This window comes from Camelus bactrianus, chromosome 7, assembly GCF_048773025.1.
Source record: "Camelus bactrianus isolate YW-2024 breed Bactrian camel chromosome 7, ASM4877302v1, whole genome shotgun sequence".
Lineage (NCBI taxonomy): Eukaryota > Metazoa > Chordata > Mammalia > Artiodactyla > Camelidae > Camelus > Camelus bactrianus.
In genome coordinates this window covers 46,732,384-46,754,844 of record NC_133545.1, presented here as the reverse complement: position 1 = coordinate 46,754,844, position 22,461 = coordinate 46,732,384, and the positions used below count along the sequence as shown (strand labels likewise).

The window sequence follows — 22,461 nt, the reverse complement described above, 5'->3', positions numbered from 1 at the left end:
TGGGCTCCACCTTTGGCCTGAGTTCCCGCATTTGCAAAAGGAGGATAATCACAGGGCCTACCTCACTAGATTACTGTAGGTAATAAATGAGATATTATGTGTAAAGTAGCTCCAATCATGCAGGCACAATCAGAACAGATGTGTTAGACAGCATGTTTCTTGCTCTTTTCAATTTGAACTACAAAGATTTTAGAAGGGCTGAGAACTTCCTTAAATATATGAAAAATGCCTGATGAAAGAGACATAGGCTTCATTACCTCTCGAAGTAGGTAATCTAATAACAAAAACTTCTAAGATCCACAGCACTTGGGTTGAACCTAATTTCATAAATGTGAGCATGTATTAGACAGATCAAAAATGAAGACATAGGTAAACTGCCCTGTTTATCCTTGAGGCGCTAATTATGAATTCCACTACAACTTAAAGAATTGCGCCTTCTCTCAATGGACCCCTAGCTAGTACAGTGGATCTCCCCCCAGCACCCCCCCCACCACACGATACACACCTACAACACTCCACACTGGTATGTGAAAGGTGGGCCAATACCTGCGAGCAAAGAGGTTTTTGGAGGGATTACAGGCAGTCTGGGAAGGGACAAAACAAGTGGAAATCCAAACTTACCCCAGAGAAGTGACAATTATCACATTATGAGAGGTAAAGCACTAGAGAAGACACCAAAAGCAGGCATTTGCCAGAGGCCACTTTACTTTCTGTTTCAATTTTGCATTTGTCTTTCTAAGGCAACACTGATCTCCATAAGAAGAAAAAGACAGATGGGATGACAGAATTTTGCGGCTGTTTTCTGGAGCATTTACTGGAGAATTTATGACTCTTCATAGTTACCATTGGATCTGTATTTAGAATCATCTTCTGCTATGACAACAGGTACTCCTTGTAAAATTTCAATCTCTAACAAGAGGGCAGAGATTTTGCTTTTCTAGCTTTTCTGCCTTTTAGTTTGCATATTAATAACCTTGCATTGCTACTCTGTTCTAAATAATTGAAGCTGGCTTGCTTGACATCTGCTTTATTATTGTTGGTGAAAAATGATTAATTCTTTCTTCTCTCTGGATATTTTGGACAACTTCCTGGAATGGGCCTTACTACTTGAAGATTACAACCCTTTGGTTCATGTTAGATCATCTCTGGAATCAAACTAGAGATGCACCTGATTTTGCCTTAAGAAGCGTATCAACATTTGCTGTTCTTTTTTCTTTCTGGTTTAATTATCAATCATGCCCAGGAATCAAACAGTCAATACTTATAAAACATCAATCCGGTGCTCAGTACCATGCAAGCTCCATTCCCTCAAGGAGCTCAGAAAAGAGTCAGGAGAGTTAAAACAATCATATTTGAAAAAAGAGAAAACGATTCGATAGTGACCAAGCCCTACCGTGTTCTGCTGTCGAGATGGAAAGATGAATAAGTGGGGGTTTGTGCCCTCTGTAGCAGGGGAGTTCTTATTAGGAATTGTTTTGCGGGTAAGAGCTTATAAGACTTGCAAAACTTCAAAGGAAGAGGAGAACAATGAGAGTGGGCACAGTTAAGGAAGACATCATGGCTAAGATATGCTTTGAAGGGTGAGGACTTAGGCAGACAAGCAATGGGAGGAAAGAAAACCAGGGAAGTAGACTGACCAGCACTATGTGATGCACAACACCAGGGGCTGCACACAAGCTGCACAACCATATCCATTGACCCTGCGCATAATCACGACTCGTTCATGGTTAAGTGGAAAAAGCAAAACATGGAAAATGAGAGCATGCTGGGATGTGCGGGACAGGCTGGATTGCGGAGATCCTCAAAAGTCAGGAGGAGGATGTTGGAAGCTGTTGGTAAGCCACAGGGAGCATGATATGTTTCTTAGTTGGGGAGGACATGGTAGAAGCATGTTAGGGGATAGTTAGCCAAGAAATAGGAGGCAGATTTGCCTGGAATACCTAGAATTAAGGTCAAGGGGGCTGGCTTGGCGGTATCACAGTGACGCTGGGTGAGGTGAGGACGTCTTAAGCTACCAAATAATCTAAGCAAAAATGGAAAGGAAAGGAAGAGTTGAACATATTGATGCAAAACCCAGCAAGATGATGACATGGGAGATGGAAGCTGAGAGAGAGAATTCAGATGGAGATAACGCCTGCTTTGGATGAGCTGTCCAACACAGTTTGAATGCTCAACGCCTTTATCTAGGATAATAAGATAATGTCAAATCTTCAGTCTAACAAACTCTTGCCATTATCCAAACAAAAGAAAAAACAGAAAATATTTTTAAATTTTAGGAAACAAATTCTTGGAAACCAAACAAGGGATTTTGTGCTTTGCAGTTTAATGCTAACTCCGTTTGCATCGGGGCCAAACTAATAACCCAACAGGTTGCTAGGAGAAATTATCTTGCAAAACATGTTTAAACGAAAGACAAAATTAAGGCCCTTGTCATTTTACAGAATGACCTACTTCAGAGGAAGTCCATTTAAATGTAATAGGTGGATTTACACGAGTTAGTAGATTTATCCAGAGCCTGTTTGAAATCTTCCTCCATATAATACTTTAATCAATTCACAGGGGAGGCTTTTCTAAATAATTAGATGGAAAATAATAGAGTACCACACGCTTTTATTATTTACTTCTTACCGGTAATTGAGCAGAAGATAAATAAGTCGGCTGAGATGCACGGAGTGAGGCAGCCACAGCCCTTTAATACTGTGGTTCTGGTCTTTAGCCATGTGCCGTGATTAAACACTATGATGGTGGACCCCTGAACGTTTCATGTAAATCTTTTAAGCCATCAATACTTCTTAGGATTAATGCACTAATAGAAAAAGATTCACAAAAGATGCAACAAAGAAATTGCTTCTGTAACAGAACCTTTCCTATTGGGGCAAAGGTAAGTAATCTTTTTAAAAATTTTAATACAATTTTTAAATGTTACACTCCATTTACAGTTATTACAAAATATTGGTTCTATGCCCTATGTTGTACAGTACATCCTTGTAGCCATATTACCCCCAGCAGTTTGTATCTCTCATCCTCTATCCCTATATTGCCTTTTCCCCACTGGTAACCACTAGTTTGTTCTCTATATCTGTGGGCCTGTAGCTTTTTTGTAGTATTTTTTAGATTCCATATATAAGTGACATCATACAGCATTGGTCTTTCTCTGACTTATTTCACTTAGCATAATGCCCTCAGAGTCCATCCTTGTTAGCTGCAAATGGCAAAATTTGTTCTTTTCTATGGCTGAGTAGTATTCTATTATATATATATGCATATAATATAATATAATATATAAATATATATATACCACAAAAGATAAGTGATCTTGCCAGCAAAACACCTGAAGAAGTTACTTGCATAGTCAGGTGAGGCTTTGCTAACATGTTCTTCCAAAGCCTTGTCCCAGAGCCATCATTCCAGAAATATGCACCTGGTTGTAAATAGTTTGCAGAGGGTTAAGGGAGTCTGGAAGACTGAAAGTTACTTAATATGGAGTGTCCTTAGCATTGTTTTGAGGAGTCACTGAGAACACCTCAGCCTCTGACATGCACTCCACCAGCCTGAGTAAAGAGAACAGACTTAAGGTCAGTGGTCCTTAGTGGAGGCTTTCTGCACACACAGGGCAGCTTGCATGGTTCCCAAGAAGTTTGTTTCTATTACGGTTTCTTGGACTCCTAGTCAGAATCAACCCCTCTCCACACCCTGACAGGTAAACAAAACTTCACAGCAATTCTTATGGTAGCCCCATAAGGAAATGTTTGCCTCAGGCACAAGACAATTTATTAAAATCATAATAAGCTGATACAAACATACCTACCCAACATGTAGACATGATGCAAGAGCACAGGCTAATCAAAACCAATAAGCATTGAAAGAATTCGGCTTTTGTGTTCATGGAAGAAAAAATGCAGAGTGGTGTTCTGGTTTTTTTTCAATTTGTTTGTTTTATTTAAGTATAGCTGATTTACAATGTTGTGTTAGTTTCTGGTGGACAGCATAGGGATTCAGTTGTATATGCATATATTCTTTTTCATATTCTTTTCTATTATGGTTAACTACAGGATACTGAATATAGTTCCCTGTCCTATACAGTAGGACCTTGTTGTTTATTTTATATACAGTAGTTTGTAACTGCAAATCTCAAACTCCTAATTTATCCCTCCCTACCCTCTTTCCCCTTTGATAACCAAAAGTTTGTTTTCTATGTCTGAGTCTGTTTCTGTTTTGTAAATAAGTTCATTTGTGTCCTCTTTTAGATTCCACACATGAGTGATATCGTGTGGTATTTGTCTTTGTCTGTCTGACTTACTTAGTAGTGATAATCTCTAGGTCAATTCGTGTTGCTAAAAAAGGCATTATTTCATTCATTACAGTTGACAAGAAACATACACATGGAACTCCACTGCCTTAATTTGGAGGAGACCTTTTACGAATTCCTCAGGATCTCAATTCATGATGTAAGGACCAGCTGCCATGGGACCCCCTGCTGTTTAGTCAGTCCAGGTTCTACTGTATTAAATCCCAAGTGCAATTTGTGAAAGCCGTGATAACAATAAGAAATGACCGCTATTGAGTACTTTTTATGCATCAGGTGCTGTGTGCTAAGCAATCTATACCTATTAAGTGATTCCTGGAGGTTAGGTAATTATTCCCATTTAAGTCATGAAAACAGGCTTAAAGAGGCAAAGTAACTATATTTTTAATTCTTTATTAAAGCCACTGAAACTGTCTGATAATTAATAAGGATACAAAGACAAGCCTCACCTGTACTGCAATTTTAATATTTAATTCAGTAAATATTTGAAAGGTAAACTTATTAAGCACTGAGATCAGGCCTGGGGGAAGATGGGAAGAGTGGGATAATTAGTAAGACTTTGGACTTGTCCCAAGAGGCTCACTATGTAATTGGGAGAGAACAGAAACATACTAGGTAGAACGGAGACAGAAAAAATCAACTGCAGTACAAAGCCTGCAGGAAAGTGAAGGTGCAGTAGGTACCTGAGCTGAATAAATTGGGGTATGGGGCACGGAAATGGGCAGGTCCATCTAATCTTTTTCCATTCTCATAAAACTGAGCAGAGAATTCGAGCTCAGCATCCGGGAGCACTTCCTTACAGAAGGTCAATATTTGAGAGCAAATACATTGCAATGGAGACACTGTATTGTGGAGCCAGTGCAGTAGAGGTGGGAGATGGCAGCGTATAGGCTCAGCATAGGCTGCAAGTGTGTGCTGTTGGCATGCAAAATGCCTTTATAAAATGGATGTCAACATTTAAAAACTGGGAGATATCTTGCTGAACTCCAGCTTTTTGGCCACTCTGGACAAATCAAAGAACTGGCGCCCTGAACTTCACGCCTGCCTGATGAGAGTAGCAGCTCCCCTTGGCTAGGCTACACTTTATTTGTTACAGCCTCATCATTCCCTGTTATTTTGCACCCGCTGACCTCACTTCTTTAAGTTGCCTGCCAGGACCCTGTAGCAGCTGGGATTATGTCACTTGGCTGAGTACCATGGTGATTCAGAGGACTAAAAGTCAACAGGATCTGTGCTTAAATCTGGTCTCTCCTATTTTACTACCTGTTACCTCAGTTTCCTCATCCATTAAGTGGGCATAATAGTGTGCTCAGATCTATAGCAACCACTTAGTATGTATGATTTGCTTAGCACAGCATCTGACCCATAGAAAGCTTTAAATACAAGTCAGCTCTTATTATTGTTACTGGTGTCCCAAGTTTGTCTTTGAATAATTACCTACATTAGAGAAAAATGCCAAAGTCTTCTTTGGGGCATATGCAGGGCAGTTAGTTTTGCATTGTTCCAAAAGCAGTTCTGCAACCCCAGCTCAGCCTGGGCATCTCATACACGTGTCTTTGTTCAAAAAAGGCATCAGGAAAATCATCTAGAAAAACACTTCACTGACAAAGGGGTTGGTGGTATCTCTTTCGTAGACTAGGTACAAATATTTCTCTTAAAAAAAAAAACAACCTCTAGTCTCTATTGTACTAAAGATTTACACCCTGTGGACATTAAATCCAAACAAACAAAACTCTATTCTTTCTGAGAGATTAGGTTGTAGACGTCAAAATGCCCCTTCATGATAACACTTTAGACAAGATTAAGGGCAAGAAAAGGGTATTAATACATTTACATACATGAATTATATATATATTCGTAATTATTTCTCAGCTAATAATAACCTGATTTAATATTCCCTGAACAGACAAGGACTGATTGCATGATCAGAGGAGGGCTGTAAGGTGTGAGCTGCCAGATTAAACCATGAGGCATTTTTAGTTTGTCCTGAGTAAATCCTACCTGGATGACGGAGACTTGTCTCCCTTGAGAAACCGCATAATCACAAAGAAGCCGGACTCAGGATGGTACCTACTCTATTCCTTTCCCTGCTATAGCATAGAGATTGGAAACAGGGACCAGACTTCCTGGCTTCAAATTCTACCCCTGAGCAAGTCACTTAATATACCAAACCTCAGTCTCCCCACATAAATGAGGTATTCAACTAATATCTCTCCCCCAGGGTTGTTATAAGGATAAAATACACCTAAAGTGCTTAGTACAGCCTAACATAAATATTCAATAATGAATAATGTTAGGCACTTTTATTACTATTATTAATTAAATAGTCTCTTGACCCTTTAAACAAGATGCCCAGAATGTTCACCAGAAGTAGAAAGAATATTGTGTCTCTCTCTTTCTCTCTCGAGTTCACTGTCATCTTTGTGCCTGGAAAGGAGGCACGCTTTTTTTTCCTCCTCCAGGAAAGTGATGCAGATGCATGAAAGTGAAGAGGCTACGTAGCTGGTGGGCCTGGAAGGTTCAGACACAGAAGCATGGCAAAAAAGAAGACAGAATCGTAGAGCTGAGCAAACAATGCAACGTTTGACTTCATGTGAGTGAGCTAAGATGAACATTTTTGCATCATTTTGAATGACTGAGATAATATTTATTTATCGGGAAGCACATAGTCAGGTTAGTAGTTCCAAAGCTTATCCAACAGTGAATTTTCAAATCGGGTGCCATACTGAGGGCAATTTTTTCTCAGAAAAATTGACATGAACTTCCTTCACGAACAAGTTCCAATAATTCAGTATTTCTGGACTTATAACCAGACATGGGAATGACAGGTCTATGGAGTCTTTGACTATTAATTTTTCTCCCTAAGTTTGCTTGGAGAATTTCCTTCCTGTCATAGTCAGGATGTACAGACGCTGGAGTGAAACCCCCGCAGAAGAGCACACTTAGCTAATGATTCTTCTCACCTCTCTCTTGACGTGTGGACTCCTGGGAAATTCTGGGGGTGAATTTTATCACTGATGCTAATTTATACAGGCTTTAAAAGAGTCCTTTTCTGCCTTACAGCCTCTCCCTGGGAGAGTAAAGTGTAGGAGCTGTAGCAAGAAAGCACAGTAAAGTGCAAGGGAGGGGTGCCTGGGGAACTCTAACTTGGAACAAACGGATCATCATGGATAAGCACACTGTTACAGGACTGAATGAAGATGTCAGTCACATCAGGGTACAGGCTGTCCTTCTAGTGCCGGAGGAAACTGTCCCTCTGCTGGGAAACAGCCAGGGTCTCAGTAATGAGAGACAGGCTGAGACACTTACGAGACAAACAAGACCGGGGAGGGGGACAGTGCCTCGAGAGACAGTAATTAGCAACTAGATGCCACTGGACCAGGGCGGAGGTGACAGGCAATCCAGCTTCTAGATTTTGTTTTCCTTTTCCTGCTGACATCTGAAAATCATCGTGCTGATGATCATCATGCTTGACTCTACAATGCTTGATTGGCCTATTCATGTAGAAATGATCATTTTGAAGGCTTTATGCTTTTGTGTTACGTTCCCTTCATCTGAGCTGAAGGCATGGATTTAGCTATTGCTTAGACAGCCTCCTGTCCAGTGTTGGGGTGCTTGGAGGGAGCAGCCCTAGGACTGAAGCCAAGACGTTTGAGAAAGGTGGAGAGGGAGTGCTTGACACATTTCCGCTGGGAGACACAGAATGTAAATTCTCGCCACTTGCTACAAACTCTGAAAAGCTCTTGAGCATTTGCGTTTGCTTATGAAACACGCTCGACTTGATCAAATGAAAAACGATGTGAACCCTGCCCATGGGTTATTTATCCTAGCAGCGAATGCTCAGAGTGTCTGAGATTCTATTATCATGGAAGCCCCTGTGGACCTCAGATTCTTTTTCTCTGAATTTAAATGAGCGTGGTGCCTTTGTATTTGTCCTCATAGGTCATATTTTTGACTGACAGAATCATCTTAGAGGCTCTGCTCTGGGCCGTCCAGAAGAGGGGGGGTCCACACCATTTAAAGAGGTCCAGCTCCCAGGCCAAGGGTCAGCCAGCTACAGCCCATGGGCCACAAGCAGCCTGCCTCTTGTTTTTTAAATAAGGTTTTACTAGAAAACAGTCACACACATTTATTATGGATTGTCTGTGACTGCTTTCAAACCACAGCAACCAAGTTGAGTAGCTGTGAGACTGTCTGGCCTGCATGGTCTAGACTATTTTCTAGATGGTTCTCTATAGGAAAAGTTCACTGACCCCTGCCCTATGGCATGGCCCCTTCTGCAGACTTCATGGAATGACTGGTAGATGGCAGGATGGAGGGGGAAACAGGACCCAAGTAGGTTCCCTTTACCCACCTTCTGCCCAGGGACCAGGTATATCTCTCCTCCCTCCTACCATGGGAATCTCTGACCCTCAGGTTCACAGAGGTGAGTTATAATCTTCAGTCCACAGCCCAGCATCATGGGTCCAAGCAAGTTCCTTGCTTGCCAGTAACCCTTCATTTCCAGTCCCTCCCTTAAGTCCCCAATTCCTCCTTCCCATAGTCACATCACTCTGAAGTGTTTGGTATGCATGTACCCTTACAAAATGTTGATTGTGTGTTTGTGTTTTTAAGGTACATAAATGACACTGTGCTACAAATCTCATTTCATTTTTTTCACTGAAAACCATTTTCATTCAACACCATGTTCTTAAGATTCATCTATACTTTTCATGCACATTTAGTTCACTGTCTCTAATTAGACCTCAAAGCTTTTAGGGGAAAAGACAGGTAGATTTTTTTTCTGAAAAAAGGGGGAACCTCTGGTGTATTGAGTTCTTGTAACGCTTGTGACATAGTATACAAAGTATATAATTTTTTTATTTAAAAAAATTGGGGGGGTAATTAAGTATTTATTTATTTATTTGTAACAGAGGTACTGGGGATTGAACCCAGGACTTCATGCATACTAAGCATGCACTCTACCACTGAGCTATACCCTCCCCCTTTAAAAATTTTTTTCAACAAAAGATACAATTTTTTAAAAAAGAGTTTGCCACACATAAAACACAATAGGGTTCACATCAACCAGTAAGGTCCCTGAATTCTTTATAAACCCCAGTGTCTAACAGTTCTGAGGCCATATTTCTTACAAGCATCCAGCATATTCTCTGCTAATGTCCTCCCAGTAAATGACTACAAGTTCATTTGTGGCCAGCCACTTCCAATCATTCATTGTCTGTATTGCGTTCTGAGTGAAGACCCAATGTTTGGGGTTTCTGAGGTGATAGAAACTCAGGTGGGCCTATCCCTAAAGAACCAGGATGGTGTTAGTCCCTAGCAGCTGCTGGATAGCTCCACTATACCCCAAGAAAAGAACAACCTAACAGTACCATAGCTCCCTCCTCCATTCCCATATCATACGCTCCGTGAGGAAGCTGTTTGGTTCACAAGCCTTCCCAACCCATAGGCTCCCAGTCTCTCAGGAGTTGGAGAGCTGGCTGAGCAGACAGTTCTGGCAATTTGCCAGATAAATGGTGCTCGAGCCATGATTTTGTGTTAAACTCAAGGGAAGAGTTTTCAACTTTTACCAATCATTATTTCCACAAAATACTATAAATTGTAGTATATAATCTGGCCAAAGATTTTATTCTTTCCTATCATGAGAATTCATACTTTTCATGTTGCTTTTTATTGTTAGAAAAAAAAAGAACTATGTCTTTTGATATTTGAGACTTTCCTAATATGAAAGTAGGCAATAAATGATAGACCAAAACCAAGGATTTGCATGTTTATTTGTAATGATATCTGAATTATAATGATATTAATGTGGTCAGACTCCTAACAGAGAGCCAGCCAGCTTTTGCAGAGTATTTAAGGTCCCATTCAAATTACGATGATTTGCTCCCCACCCATTCCCCAAATCTTAAGAGCAGTCCTAATTTATATTTAGGGCAGTATATTGACAAGGGGGTGTGGTGAATTGACAAGGGGGCTGATGTGCTGCAGAATGTGATGGAATAATCTTTTTTACTGGCCCATAGGGTTGAGATTCTCCAGTGGATGGTGGCAACTGACTGGAGCCCAGGGGTTCAGCATGGACACCACTTTCTCCTAAATTGCCCCTGTGAGTCCAGACCATTGCCAACGGCAATTCTGCTAATTAAAGAAGGGTTCTTGATACCACCTTCAACTCAATTTCCTAAGCTTGCAAATGAATTGGATGACCGGTAGTTCGGCTCCTGGCTGATTTTTTTTTTTTTTTATCTGAACTATGTTCACTCACCAAAAAGCATGCAGGCACAAAATCAAGCTTGTCAGAATAAGATAGCTCAGGCCAACTCTCTGCCTTTCTCTTGATGAATCTGACTTCTTCTACCCACACACATCTCAGCATTGCAGACAGACAAGCAATCTTTCTGATATGCAATTAACAAAGGTGAAGAAAACCTCTCTGAAATCTAATCTTGGAAGAGCTCTACTTCTAAGTTTATAGCTAAAGATGTTGTACACTAATTAAACTGAAATGCCCATCAGGATTAAAGCAAGAAGTTCTACAAGAGGAAACGTCTAGAATGCATCCATGAGGAAAGCATGAAACATAATACAGTTCATTCAAAAATATGTTTTAGGAGAAACAGTTACACAGGAGATGACTATTTTATTAAACCTAATTAGGTATCTTTTTTTTTTAAACTTGGAACAAGAGACTGCTTCAATGCCACTGCAGAATCCAAGCCCTCGGTAAGCACAGCAGCGTGAGCCATGAGTTCTTCTGCCCAGCAGCTGCTCTGCTAAGAAATCTTCCTCCTCTTTCCCGCCCTCCTATCAGCACACATTCCCAAGTTTCGTCACCTTCTCTGACAGTGCTTCATGATGTATGTTCCGCTATTTGTCATCTTCCCACCCACATTCAAAAGTCACAAAATGTCAGCTATCATTTTTTTTAGAAAACCAAGAAAATTATAACTTCTCATGTCAGCTGGGCCTAATGAACAGCAGCTTTTTTAAAACTTAGGTGATGAATGTTAACCACTATATATAAAAATAGATAAAAACCAAATTTCTGTATAGCACAGGGAACTGTATTCAGTATCTTATAATAACCTTTAATGAAAAGGAATATGAAAACAAATATATGTATGTATACGCATGCTGGGACATTATGCCGTACACCAGAAATCAACACACTGTAACTGACTATACGTCAATTAAAAAAAAAAAAAAAGAACTTAGGTGATGGGCACAAAGGAAGTACCAAATCGCATTTTCCTATATGAAAAAGCTACACACAGAATGTGCAGAATATCTTTAAGGTTAAAAGGTACAGAGAATCTACACTTAACTCAAAATAACAATTTTTATTTAAAAAAAAAGTCCTAATCTACAAGTCAGAACTTTTCATAAATTATAAGCTCAACATATTTCACATTTGCTTTTTAAAATGTACTCACTGAATCCATTCATGTCTTCACTGTAACACATTTTCTAAAGTAAATTATAAGCCACGCTACTTCCCCCTTACCTTACACTTTCAGATTTTGAGTCGCAGAGTCTCTGAAAATTTTCAAGGCTGATTTTGTTTCAAAAGGATTGGCCTAGATTGGACGATGTCATGAGAGACAAAACATTTGTCTTTGTGCCTGTGGACACTGCTTAGGATACGAGCCACTAGGCTATTCAGTCACCCTCCCCCTTTCCTCCCTGTTCTGCCTTGCTTCCCCTCTGAATCCTTTGTTTTTCTATCATTACTGAGCTCTGGTCAGGAAAATAAAATGTATGGCTGAAATTCACGGGCAGTGAATGGCAGTATAATGTTTGGAGAGGGGTCAGGGAGGAGAGGTTGCTTTAGCATTGACTGCCATGAAGGAAATACTTCCCTGACTGATTTAACCTCAAATTTAACCACGGCTGGTAGCTGGTAGATTCTATCAGAATCTCAGCTGTCCTATCTGAGAGCTGACCTATCAAAGGTCAGGAGAATTCAGAACCCAGACTGAGTTTAAGAGATTATTTCCTTTTAACATCTCTTACACAGATTATTTGCCAGCAGACATGGTCACGGAAAGGCCGTGGTTAGAAACCAGCTCCACATCAGGATACTTAGTGGATTCCACCTTCCTTAGAAATCAACATATTTAATACCACTAATATCTGGATAGTAAATTACCTTCAAAGTTGCTAGAATGTAAGCTTCTAGAGGGCACAGATTCTTATGTTTGTTTGCTAACATATCCCAAGAGACCAGACTAGTGCTTGTACATGTTAAAGTGCTTAATAAGTATTTGTTGATTGAATGAATGAAGTTAGAAGATAAGGTTCAGTTGGTGGGGGGAGCAATAAATTAGGAGTTTGGGATTAACAAACTACTATACACACTACTATATATAAAACAGATAAACAACAAGGACCCGGTGTATAGCTCAGGGAACTATATTCAATATCTTATAATAATGGGAAAGTATCTGAAAAAGAATATATTATATGTAATTTATAACTGAATCATTTTGCTGTACACCTGAAACTAGCACAACATTGTAAATCAACTATACTTCAATAAAAATTAAAAAAGAAGATAAGGTTTAGCTATGTGTATTTAAGGAGTCTGTGTTTGGGAAGTGGGAGTAATGAGGCGGTTAGAATCAGCTGTGAAAAGAGATGCCATTAGCTCCTAATAGACATCAATCTCTTGAGAAGGTCTGCTTTTCCAGAAGGTTAGATTTGCCTTGTAAGGGTTAGATGTGCAAGAAATGCTGGCTGGTAAAGAAGCGATTACAGAAACAAAAGCAGGAACATTTTAATCTTCATGTCTGAACTTTTCTAATTCTAATACACCTAACAGTGGTCTTTTCCTGGGCAAAATGTTTTTCGCAGAATATAAAGTTAGTGAATACTGTATTTCGAACTTTGAATTTTCCTTCAAAAACTTTTTATTACACATTGTTATTACCAACTACAACTTGCATATGTGAAACACTAGCATGTGAAGGCTTGCTTTTTTTTGTTTTTTGTTTTTCTACGGTGCTTAGCCTAGGTCAGTGTGACACCCAGGTTCCACCACCTAAACATGCCTAAGAGCCACCTTAGAGCCACCTCTGCACAGTCATGATAACCAGCAGCCCAGAGATGAGGGTCCTGGGATATACTGCCATTCAGCCACTAGCAAACTGTGATCTTTGAAAAGTAAAGATGTGTCTCAATTTCGCCATCTATAAAGTAAGTTAAATCCATCATCCACCTATTTGAATTGAAATAGTTATATGAAAATCTTCTACAAATTATAAGGTAAACAAGAAATATAACCAAGAAATGCATGGTTCACTTGAAACTATATACTGACATGATACTTTATTCTCATTCCTGTCCTAAAAACAACTGAGGGAACAGAATTTTCTGACCATGTCTTCTGGAAAATTCATGTATATAATCACCTGCCTTTTGTAACTCAGATGGAACCCAAAGAACTGCAGAGTGTGGAGAAGGCAGCTTTGGTTTAATATCAGACTGTTGATTATTAACTACTCCCCAAATTAGTTAATCTCTCAGTTCCAATTTCTCCACCTGTTACATGGGAATAACAGAGCTGCTATAAAGCAAGTGAGAACAATGTGCAAGTGACTTGTAACAGGATTAATAGCGATATGTATTTGCACATTCATTTTTCTGCAGGTATGAAATTCAAACTCAAGTCTCCTAACTTCAGATATGGTCCCTTTCTCTTTATTCCAGAGTTAGACTTGTGCCTAAGTAAATTTCACATTTATCCTATGTGTATGGAGAAAATATCTGTGATATTTTGGCATATTAAGTGGTATGTGCCTCATTAAAATATCATCCTGAAGTCCTCACCCCTGAAACAAATTGTAATTGAAGAAACCATTTGCAGAATTCTTTGTATACTCGGGTCACTGCCTCCTTCTCAGTGCAAATTTTGCATGTAGCAACCAGCGTTCGAGCCAATACTGTTGGCCAGGTCACTACAGATAACATATGAAAATGTAGTTCCTAATCAAATGTACAGGTCTCCACGAAGAAAAGCACCAGACCTCCCCCTTAAAAAGACCTGGTGACAGTCTCATCATAGCACTTCTATTACCTGCCCTTCCTTCTCTGCCTCTCTTTTTGGGCTGCCCTAATTCCTGGCAGAAAAAGTCTCCACATTGCCAGCTTCCTGGTGCTCACCTTCCTACTTAGAACTTGTCTGTACACTCAAAGGCACTAATTAAAGAAGAAGAGGAAGAGGAGGAGGAAGGAGGAGGAAAAGATGACTTTTTTGGAGGAAGAAGTTAAATACAGTTGACCCCTTGAACAGTATACTGGGTGAGGGTGGACCGGGGCACCCACCTCCTGCACAATGAAAATCTGAGAGAGCATCACAGTGGGATGTCTGTGGTTCCCCATCCTAGAATTCAGTCAACTGCTGAGCATGTAGTGCTGTAGTACCTGTTTATTGAAAAAAAATTCCTCGTCAATGTGGCAGGAGAGAGGAGAGTGGATCATATATTTTAATCCTGTACACTGATGCTAAACTACTCCTCCAAACAGACTTTCATATCTTCACTTATGGGTAAAGGTGCAAAGTCTACCTATTACTTTTTTTTCACTGTGGTAAAAATACACATAATATAAAATTTACAGTGGTGGCCATTCTTTGAGTATAGTTCAGAGGAATTAAGTACATTCATGTTTTTGTGCGACCATCACCACTACCCATCTCCAGAACTTCTTCATCTTCTCAAATTCTGTACTTATTAAGCAACAACTTTCCATTACTTTCCATTCCCCCAATGCTCCCAGTCCCCGGTAACCTACAATCTACTCTCTGTCTCTATGAATCTGACTACTCTAGATATCTAAGTGGATAATACAGTAATATTTGCACTTTCATGTCTGGCTTATTTTGCTTAGCACAATGTCTTCAAAGTTCATCCCTGTTGTAACATATATCAGAATCCCATTTGCTTTTAAGGCTGAATAATATTCCATTCTATGTATATACTACATTTTGTTTATCCATCCATGAACATTTGGGTTGTTTCTACCTCTTAGCTATTGTGAATTGATGCTGCAATGAACATTGGTATACAAACATCTGTTCAAGTCTACTTCCAATTCTTTTGGGAATACACCCAGTAGTGGAAACGCTGGATCATATGAAAATTCTGTCAACTTTTTAAAGGATAAGACATACTGTTTTCCACAGTGGCTGCACCATTTTACATTTCCACCAGCAATGCACAGAGTTTCCAATTTCTCCACATCTTCACTGACAGTTGATATTTTCTGCTTTTCTCAGTGAGACATCCTAGTGGATGAATATGGCTTCTCCAAATGGTGTGATGTGGTGGTATCTCACTGTGGTTTAATTTTTATTTCCCTAGGGATTAGTGATATTGTGCATATTGTTCCTTTTTGAATCAACTAAAACTCAATGGCTGTGAGACAGGAGGCAAGGGGGCAGGGCACAACCCATAAAAAAATAACACAGCAATCAGCACCAAGATAGAGGAAGATTCACCTTCCACAGACTTGAGCTTCATTATATGTTCACTGTAATACATTAGCATGCTAAATGGCACACCCACAGGTGCCATGACAGTTTCAATGTCAAAAAGTGGGTGATGGCCCAATTCCTGGGAATCCCTGCCCCTTCCCCAGAGTAGTTGGAATAATCCTCCCACTTGTTAGCATATGAAGTTACTGAGCCCGTGAAAACTAACAGCCCCGCACCTCGTCGTTGCTCTCTCTTGCCTTCTGAGACAGCCCACACTCTGTCGGAGTGTGTATCTGCTTTTACTTTACCCACTCCCACACCTCCTGGCCATCTCACTTTTCTAGATGATCCCGTGCTCCAAGACTGCCTCTCGCCTCTTGAGATGGCCTGCAGTCTACCTATGGAATGTGTATCTCTTAGGCTGGTTGCTGTCTCTCACCTTTAGAGACGGCCCATACTCTATGGAGTGTCTATCGACTTTTAACTTAAACTAAACACCCCCACACCCCGTGGCCTCTCTGGCCTTCTCAGTCAGCCTGCACTCTGTCTATGGAGTATGTATCTCTCTGAATAATTCTACTTTCACTCTACTATGGCTCTCTCTTGAATTCTTTCCTGCTCGAAGTCAAGGACCCTCCCTTGGCAGGGTGTGTCCCAGGGACTCGAAGGCGACCTGGGACACGTCCATCGCTTTGCACCCCGTTTTCCAGTATCAGCTGGATAGTTCAGGCCCCTTAGCAATGCCTCACATCCTATATGAGCCAGTCCACTCTCCACTCATCTTCCCCTCTCCAATATTCTGCTGGTGCCCCTCTCCTGGCCACCCCTTAGCTCAACCCAGCAGAAGCCAGAGTGCAGGGGGACTTTCGATGTAGTATAGATCAGCCATCCAGGATGCAGAGCAGAATAGGGTCAGGAGGAGATGGTATGTGGAGGGGCAAATGGAAACTATCTAGCATTCTGTTATTTTAATGACTCCTTTAGGTTCATCACAAGATCTAGGACAATGATGGGCTCATGGTAGATAATAAATGCTTACAAACTTGAAATATTTTTTGCCTGGTATCTGAATGCAGAAATTGAGATCAAACTTGCAAAATGCCTATTTTACCTACAGCTTCAAATAGCTAATATGCATAATTAGCCAGAGACCCACCCCTGCTGTGAGAGACTGTTTTGCCTTTCCAGCTGTCACAAGGGCCACAGCATCATACCCTCCTCTCACCATCCGTGCACAGGGCCAGTAAATGGGTAACTGTTGAAGCTGGATGACGGGTACATACAGTCTCCTTACATTTGTGTGTATTTGTAATTTTCTCTAATAAAAAGTTGATTCAAATAAAGATACCAGGCTTCACTATTGACCATGTGAAGGAAGAGACCACGCACAGTCTTATATACCCATCTGTTTTTTGCATTGGGTTATTAACTTGGAATTTATGGATAATCATTGGATTTGTTTTTTAAACTGATACAATTAATTCTGCAAAGACTAATGCTTAAGGCATTTATGTTTATGACAGATACATAAATTATATTTAGGTCATCTGGTATGGTCAATCTAAGCTGCACCTCTTATCTGATGAGTAGACAAACATTTAGATAGCATTTAAATACCTCCTATAATTACACCGAATAATCTTTCCCAGAGTTACTGAAATCGGTTGCAAATTTTGCTTCCAGATACATAACGTACTAGAAAAGTAGCCAAAAAAGAGACACGGACTCAACGCACTGCCAAAAATAATAATAGAACTTTAAAGGTTAAACCATTTTTTAAAAAGCTCTTCTCTGGAATGAAATGCACTTACTCAAGTTGTTTTTCCCTCCATCCTCCTGCTTCTTGTTATAGAGATGCCTTTCCAGTCAACTTCCTGATCAGTTGGTGGGCCTCGTCCTACTGAGTCAGCCGGCCACAGCTGTTTGGTGAGGAGGTGGGGCTGGTGGAGGGCAATATAGAAGAGTAGAATGGGGACTGAGCACTTTAAGACATTAAAATTTGGGGGGGTGGAGAGGTAATTAGGTTTACTTATTTATTATTATTTTTAATTTTTTTATTTAATGGATTTATTATTTATCTTTTTTTTTTTTTAATGGGGATCGAACCCATGACCTCAGGCATGCTAAGCATGCGCTCTACCACTGAGCTATACCCTACCCCCATTTAAGACATTTTAAATAGAAAACACATTGAGAAGTACTGAGTTGTCATCCTAAGGGCAAGTTTATTGCCCTTCCTGTCTCCATTGACACCATGAAAGGTACTTGATGACTGAGGCCAAAATTGGCCTATTTGCTTTGTTTCTTTGGTGAAAAACAAAGATCAAGGACTGTCCTCTGGTTGGCATCAGGCTCCTCTATGCACAAGCTATTCTCTGTTACAAATGGCAGGTCACACAAGGGGTAATGGGCAAGAGTTCATTCCTTTGTCATCACTTTGAAAAGTGTATCAGGACATTTCATTCCAAGCTATATCCAAGTCTGGTTGTCTCTTTTCATGTCATTAAAGGAAAACCAGCAAGAGAACCAAGACCCAGCATTGGGTGTAATCATCTCCCTGGTCTAACCAGTTCAGCCTGGACCCTTGCGCTCCTCCCCTGGTGTGGACCACTTTGTACAGAGGGCCAGCACTTTCCTTTAGGGAAGTGTCCTGAAGTCAAGTCCAGATTTCAATCATTTCCCCCAATTTTAGGAAGAGACATTTAATGCCACAATTTCCAAGCAGTCAATACAGTTCTTGCTTTTGAAACTTTAATAATAAAAAAATTAAGCGATACCATGTATACAAAGCCCACAGCACAGTGCCGTACGTGCTGCTAAAGTCAAAACATGTTAGCTCTGCTGATGATCACCCTCACCACGAACATGGCAAACTTTGTTCTGAATTACTCACTCATTCACTTAGCAAGCAATTATCAAGCACATACTGTGTATCAAGCACTACTTTTGGTCAGTAAGGATACAGCAGTGTAGAAGTAAGGCGAGGTCCCTGCTCTCATCAAATGAACATGCTTTGGGTGGGAAGACAGATATATCATTACACTACGTAATTTCATTTACTGATTGCCGTGCGTAAAATAAAGCAAGACCATGGGGATAGAGAATGACTGAGGGGAATGGGATAGGGGAGGAAATCGATTCTAGATAGAGTGACCAAGAGAAGTTTCTTCAAGGGTAAGACTTGGATGGTAAGGTGGGACCTGTCGTGTGAAGATTCAGAGGTGGAGCATCACGGGCAGACGGAGCAGCAGGAGCAACGGCCCTGGGCTGGACCCCATCTCAACACTGTGCTGCATTACCATATGTGGCAGACACACAGCTATACTCCTCCTTGCTGTCATGTTAACAGTTTCTATTTTCAAGGCATCCAAGTACTTGACCCACCATCAGAATAAACTGTCACCAGGAGAGTTGTGGTACTTTGGTGAGAACTAACCCATTTATACAAATAGTGTAGAAATTTTAGTTGAGCCAATGAGAACCATCTCCTTGAATCAGCATTGCTTGATGTCACTGTTGCACATTTCAGTGGGAGAACCCACCTTTGATTTTGGGACCCATGACTCATTGCTACTCAAATTTACAGATCTAAGAACCAGAGAATGAGATGGGATGGCTACTGGTCTGCAGTGACTGCTGTAAGCTCTAGAACAGGTCGTTTAGATTTGCTCTGACTTAGCCTGTTCATCTGTACAACAAGAGGAATGGGTTAGACCAGTACATCTAAAACTTTAATGTGTCTTTCAGTCTCTTGGGGATTTTGTTACATACAGACCCATCTAGTAGGTTTGGGGTGGGACTCAAGGTTCTGCATTTCTAATTGGTTCCTGTGATACTGATGCTGCCAGTCCTTGGACCACATGTTTGAGTAGCAGGAATTTAGATTATCTCTAAAGCACCTTCCAGCTCTAAACCTAGGACTCTGTGTTCTAGGCTTACTATGACTTGAACTTCAAGTCCCTGATATAATCTTAATCACCTAAAGACCTGTGATAATCAAGACATAAGTGATCTTCCTGCAATACCCAACCCGTGCTTCCTTCTGGTTGTCTAGCCGTTTCAAGGTCACAGACTTATATCAGCTACCTCCTACCGTAGCACCTCTGCATTTTAGGGCAGAGACCGCTGAAACTCCTTATCAATTATCAAATTCAATATGATAAAATGAGGAAGCTTCGATTTCATAAGTGTGCCAACACTCAGGCTGGAATGGAATGTTTTCCCAGAGGAAGCAGTAACAAAGGAGCATAATATCTTTATTTACATTATTTAATTAATGAATGCAATCTTTGGATAAGATGTTTTTAAAATTACACAAAGTTCTGGAAGTTCAATGAAGGATGTTATCACTGATTTTAACTTCATTACCTCTGCTGGGTTTCACCTTGAGGGGGTTATTAGGCAGATAAAAAAACCAAGATTCTTACAATTTAAAGATCCCTCGACTCTTCTCAGCAAGACCAGTAGCCATTGGCTTTTTACGTCCGTCCGAAAGGGGGCTGAAGCAGACCTCTTGTCAGATCCCTAACAGGTAATGCGAAGGGAAAGCATGAAGATACCTCAGGGAATGACGAGTCCTGGTTAAAGAGACTGCTGCACGATTTAAAGGAGGGAAGGAAGAGAGCACAATGGGGCATTCTGCAGTAGTGATAATGATGCCTTACATCTGAATGTAGCCTCAAAATTTTCAAAGTGTTTTTAGGAAATGACTATGGTCATCAACATTTTATGACCAAGGAGACTGAAGGTTTAAGAGAGCTACATACTGATAACCGGTGGAACCAGGTTTGAACGCAGGTCTTCTATCCAGTGTAATTTCCAGTACATAAATAATGTTGCAATTGCAGGACATTAACCTAGTCTTTGCAAACTTTCCCAAGTTCACAGAGCATGGAACGTAGAGGAAGAACAAGAATCTGTCCAGGTCTGTTGGCTCTCAGACTGACAGCCTCCATTGCCAAGCCCAGAGCTTGTGATTTGTTGGCTTATTCGGAGCACACGATCCGTATTTCCCACCAAACGTGCTCCCCGGTAGAAAGTCCCCTAGGGATAGACTGAGCCCAGACAGAATGTCAGTAAATGCAGAATGGAATTAACTGGCATTTCATCCAACCTTCAGCCTTTCTTCTACCAGACATTAGTTCAAGGGATCACAATGTCATGGGGCAGGTCCATCAGAGGGGAAGAAACAAGTGAAATGTGACTTATTCTCCCCAATTCTTCTCAGGCTATGCAGGGAACTCCCTGGTGTATGGCTGGCCATTTCAGAAAAGATACTATAGATACTGGTTAGCTGGTACATACATATAGTTACAAAGGTATATTCTCTATCTGAAGTAGATGAGCTTACTTTTCCAAACAGATGCTATCACCAAGCACTACTCATGGAGAAACCAATTCTTTTAGAATTAGTAGAAAACAAATAGCAAATGACACAGGACATGCCTCTTGGCCAAGAATTGAAATCAGGTCAGGGCAACAACAAGAAAGAGAGGTCTTTGTGTAACCGTGATTTCTGCCTACTGTGGGCTCCTTGTTTGGTTCATGGGAGCCACAACCAATAGTTAGAAATGCTCATAATACATTGATAGGCAACAATATTAATAGAAAAGCCTGCTTTTGTTGACTTCCCAGACACAACAGGCACTTGTAACTTACAATTACGTCAAGAGGTAGGAGTCTATGTTGACGCTATCATACAAGAGATTTTAAAAATTAATTTCAACCCAAATAAACCAGACCAAATCATCAGCCAATATCCAGCATGATATAGGGTGGAATAGCCCAGTTCCAGATACACTGGAAAGCCAAACATCAAAAGAAACATCCAGGGTTTATTTCGGGTTTTTTAGTTTTTCTTCTCATTTTTAACCAATACTTTGTTCTCAGTAAGATAACACTGGCTTTTACAGTGGTCATGCTAAATTGAACTGAGGTCCTGGCAAGGATTCAACTGGCCACACCCACCTACCCACTCTCCCCTCTCCATCCCCGTGGTCCTGGCCTTAGCCGAGAAAAACAGCGACCATGCAGAGCTTCCTGATGGTGGAGGGGATTCTCCAAGGAATCCTAGCCTCAAGCTGCCAGTGGGTCAACCCTGCCACACCTGGACTTGGGTAAGATGAGAAGCAACACTTGGGGCAGCTTTAGATGGTATAGTCGGAGCCAACTTCCCTCCTTTTTTGCTGACGCAGAACCTGATGGTGATGGCAACCTCAAATGTTTACTTCTGCGTTTGGGAAAGGAAGGACAAAATGTCATTTCCAACTAAGTTCCATTTCAATAAACATTCATTGAGCACCTACCTACGAAATCCCAGGCACGACCATCAGAGATAAGACAGGAATGAGAGAGAAACACTCTCTGTTCCCAGCCTAGGAACAGAGCGTTATAAGATGTAACCCCAGATTCCTGTATTATCTTCTAACAAGTAATCAATGTTCTTTCACAAAATGGGGAGAAGAAAGCAGGGGTCTGAGCTGTGGAACAGAGAGCCTGGCTCAGGAGCAAATTGAGGGAGGTGTGAGTGCCCAGGCCAACCCCAATCAGGTACCCCAGTCCATAATAAGCAAGTACTTAGGATTCATAAGCAAAAGCTTCTGCCTTGTGGGGTTTACATACTGGGGGAGGAAAATTCCCATAGAATTTATTATCATAAATAATAGTCATAAGATGAAGAAAA

The 22,461-nt window shown here is 40.7% G+C and overlaps 2 protein-coding genes across 2 annotated transcripts in view; both read right to left on the bottom strand.

The window, feature by feature from the left end:
- Positions 1–14,713, bottom strand: part of RAPGEF5 (Rap guanine nucleotide exchange factor 5) — a 241,565-nt gene extending 226,852 nt beyond the window's left edge. Inside the window, exon 1 of the mRNA XM_074367361.1 lies at positions 14,630–14,713. Within this exon, the coding sequence (XP_074223462.1) occupies positions 14,630–14,686 (57 nt within the window). The 5' untranslated portion in view covers positions 14,687–14,713. The remainder of the gene's footprint in view (positions 1–14,629) is intronic.
- Positions 14,673–22,461, bottom strand: part of TOMM7 (translocase of outer mitochondrial membrane 7) — a 287,417-nt gene continuing 279,628 nt past the window's right edge. The window contains exon 4 of the mRNA XM_074367368.1: positions 14,673–14,728. Within this exon, the coding sequence (XP_074223469.1) occupies positions 14,688–14,728 (41 nt within the window). The 3' untranslated portion in view covers positions 14,673–14,687. The remainder of the gene's footprint in view (positions 14,729–22,461) is intronic.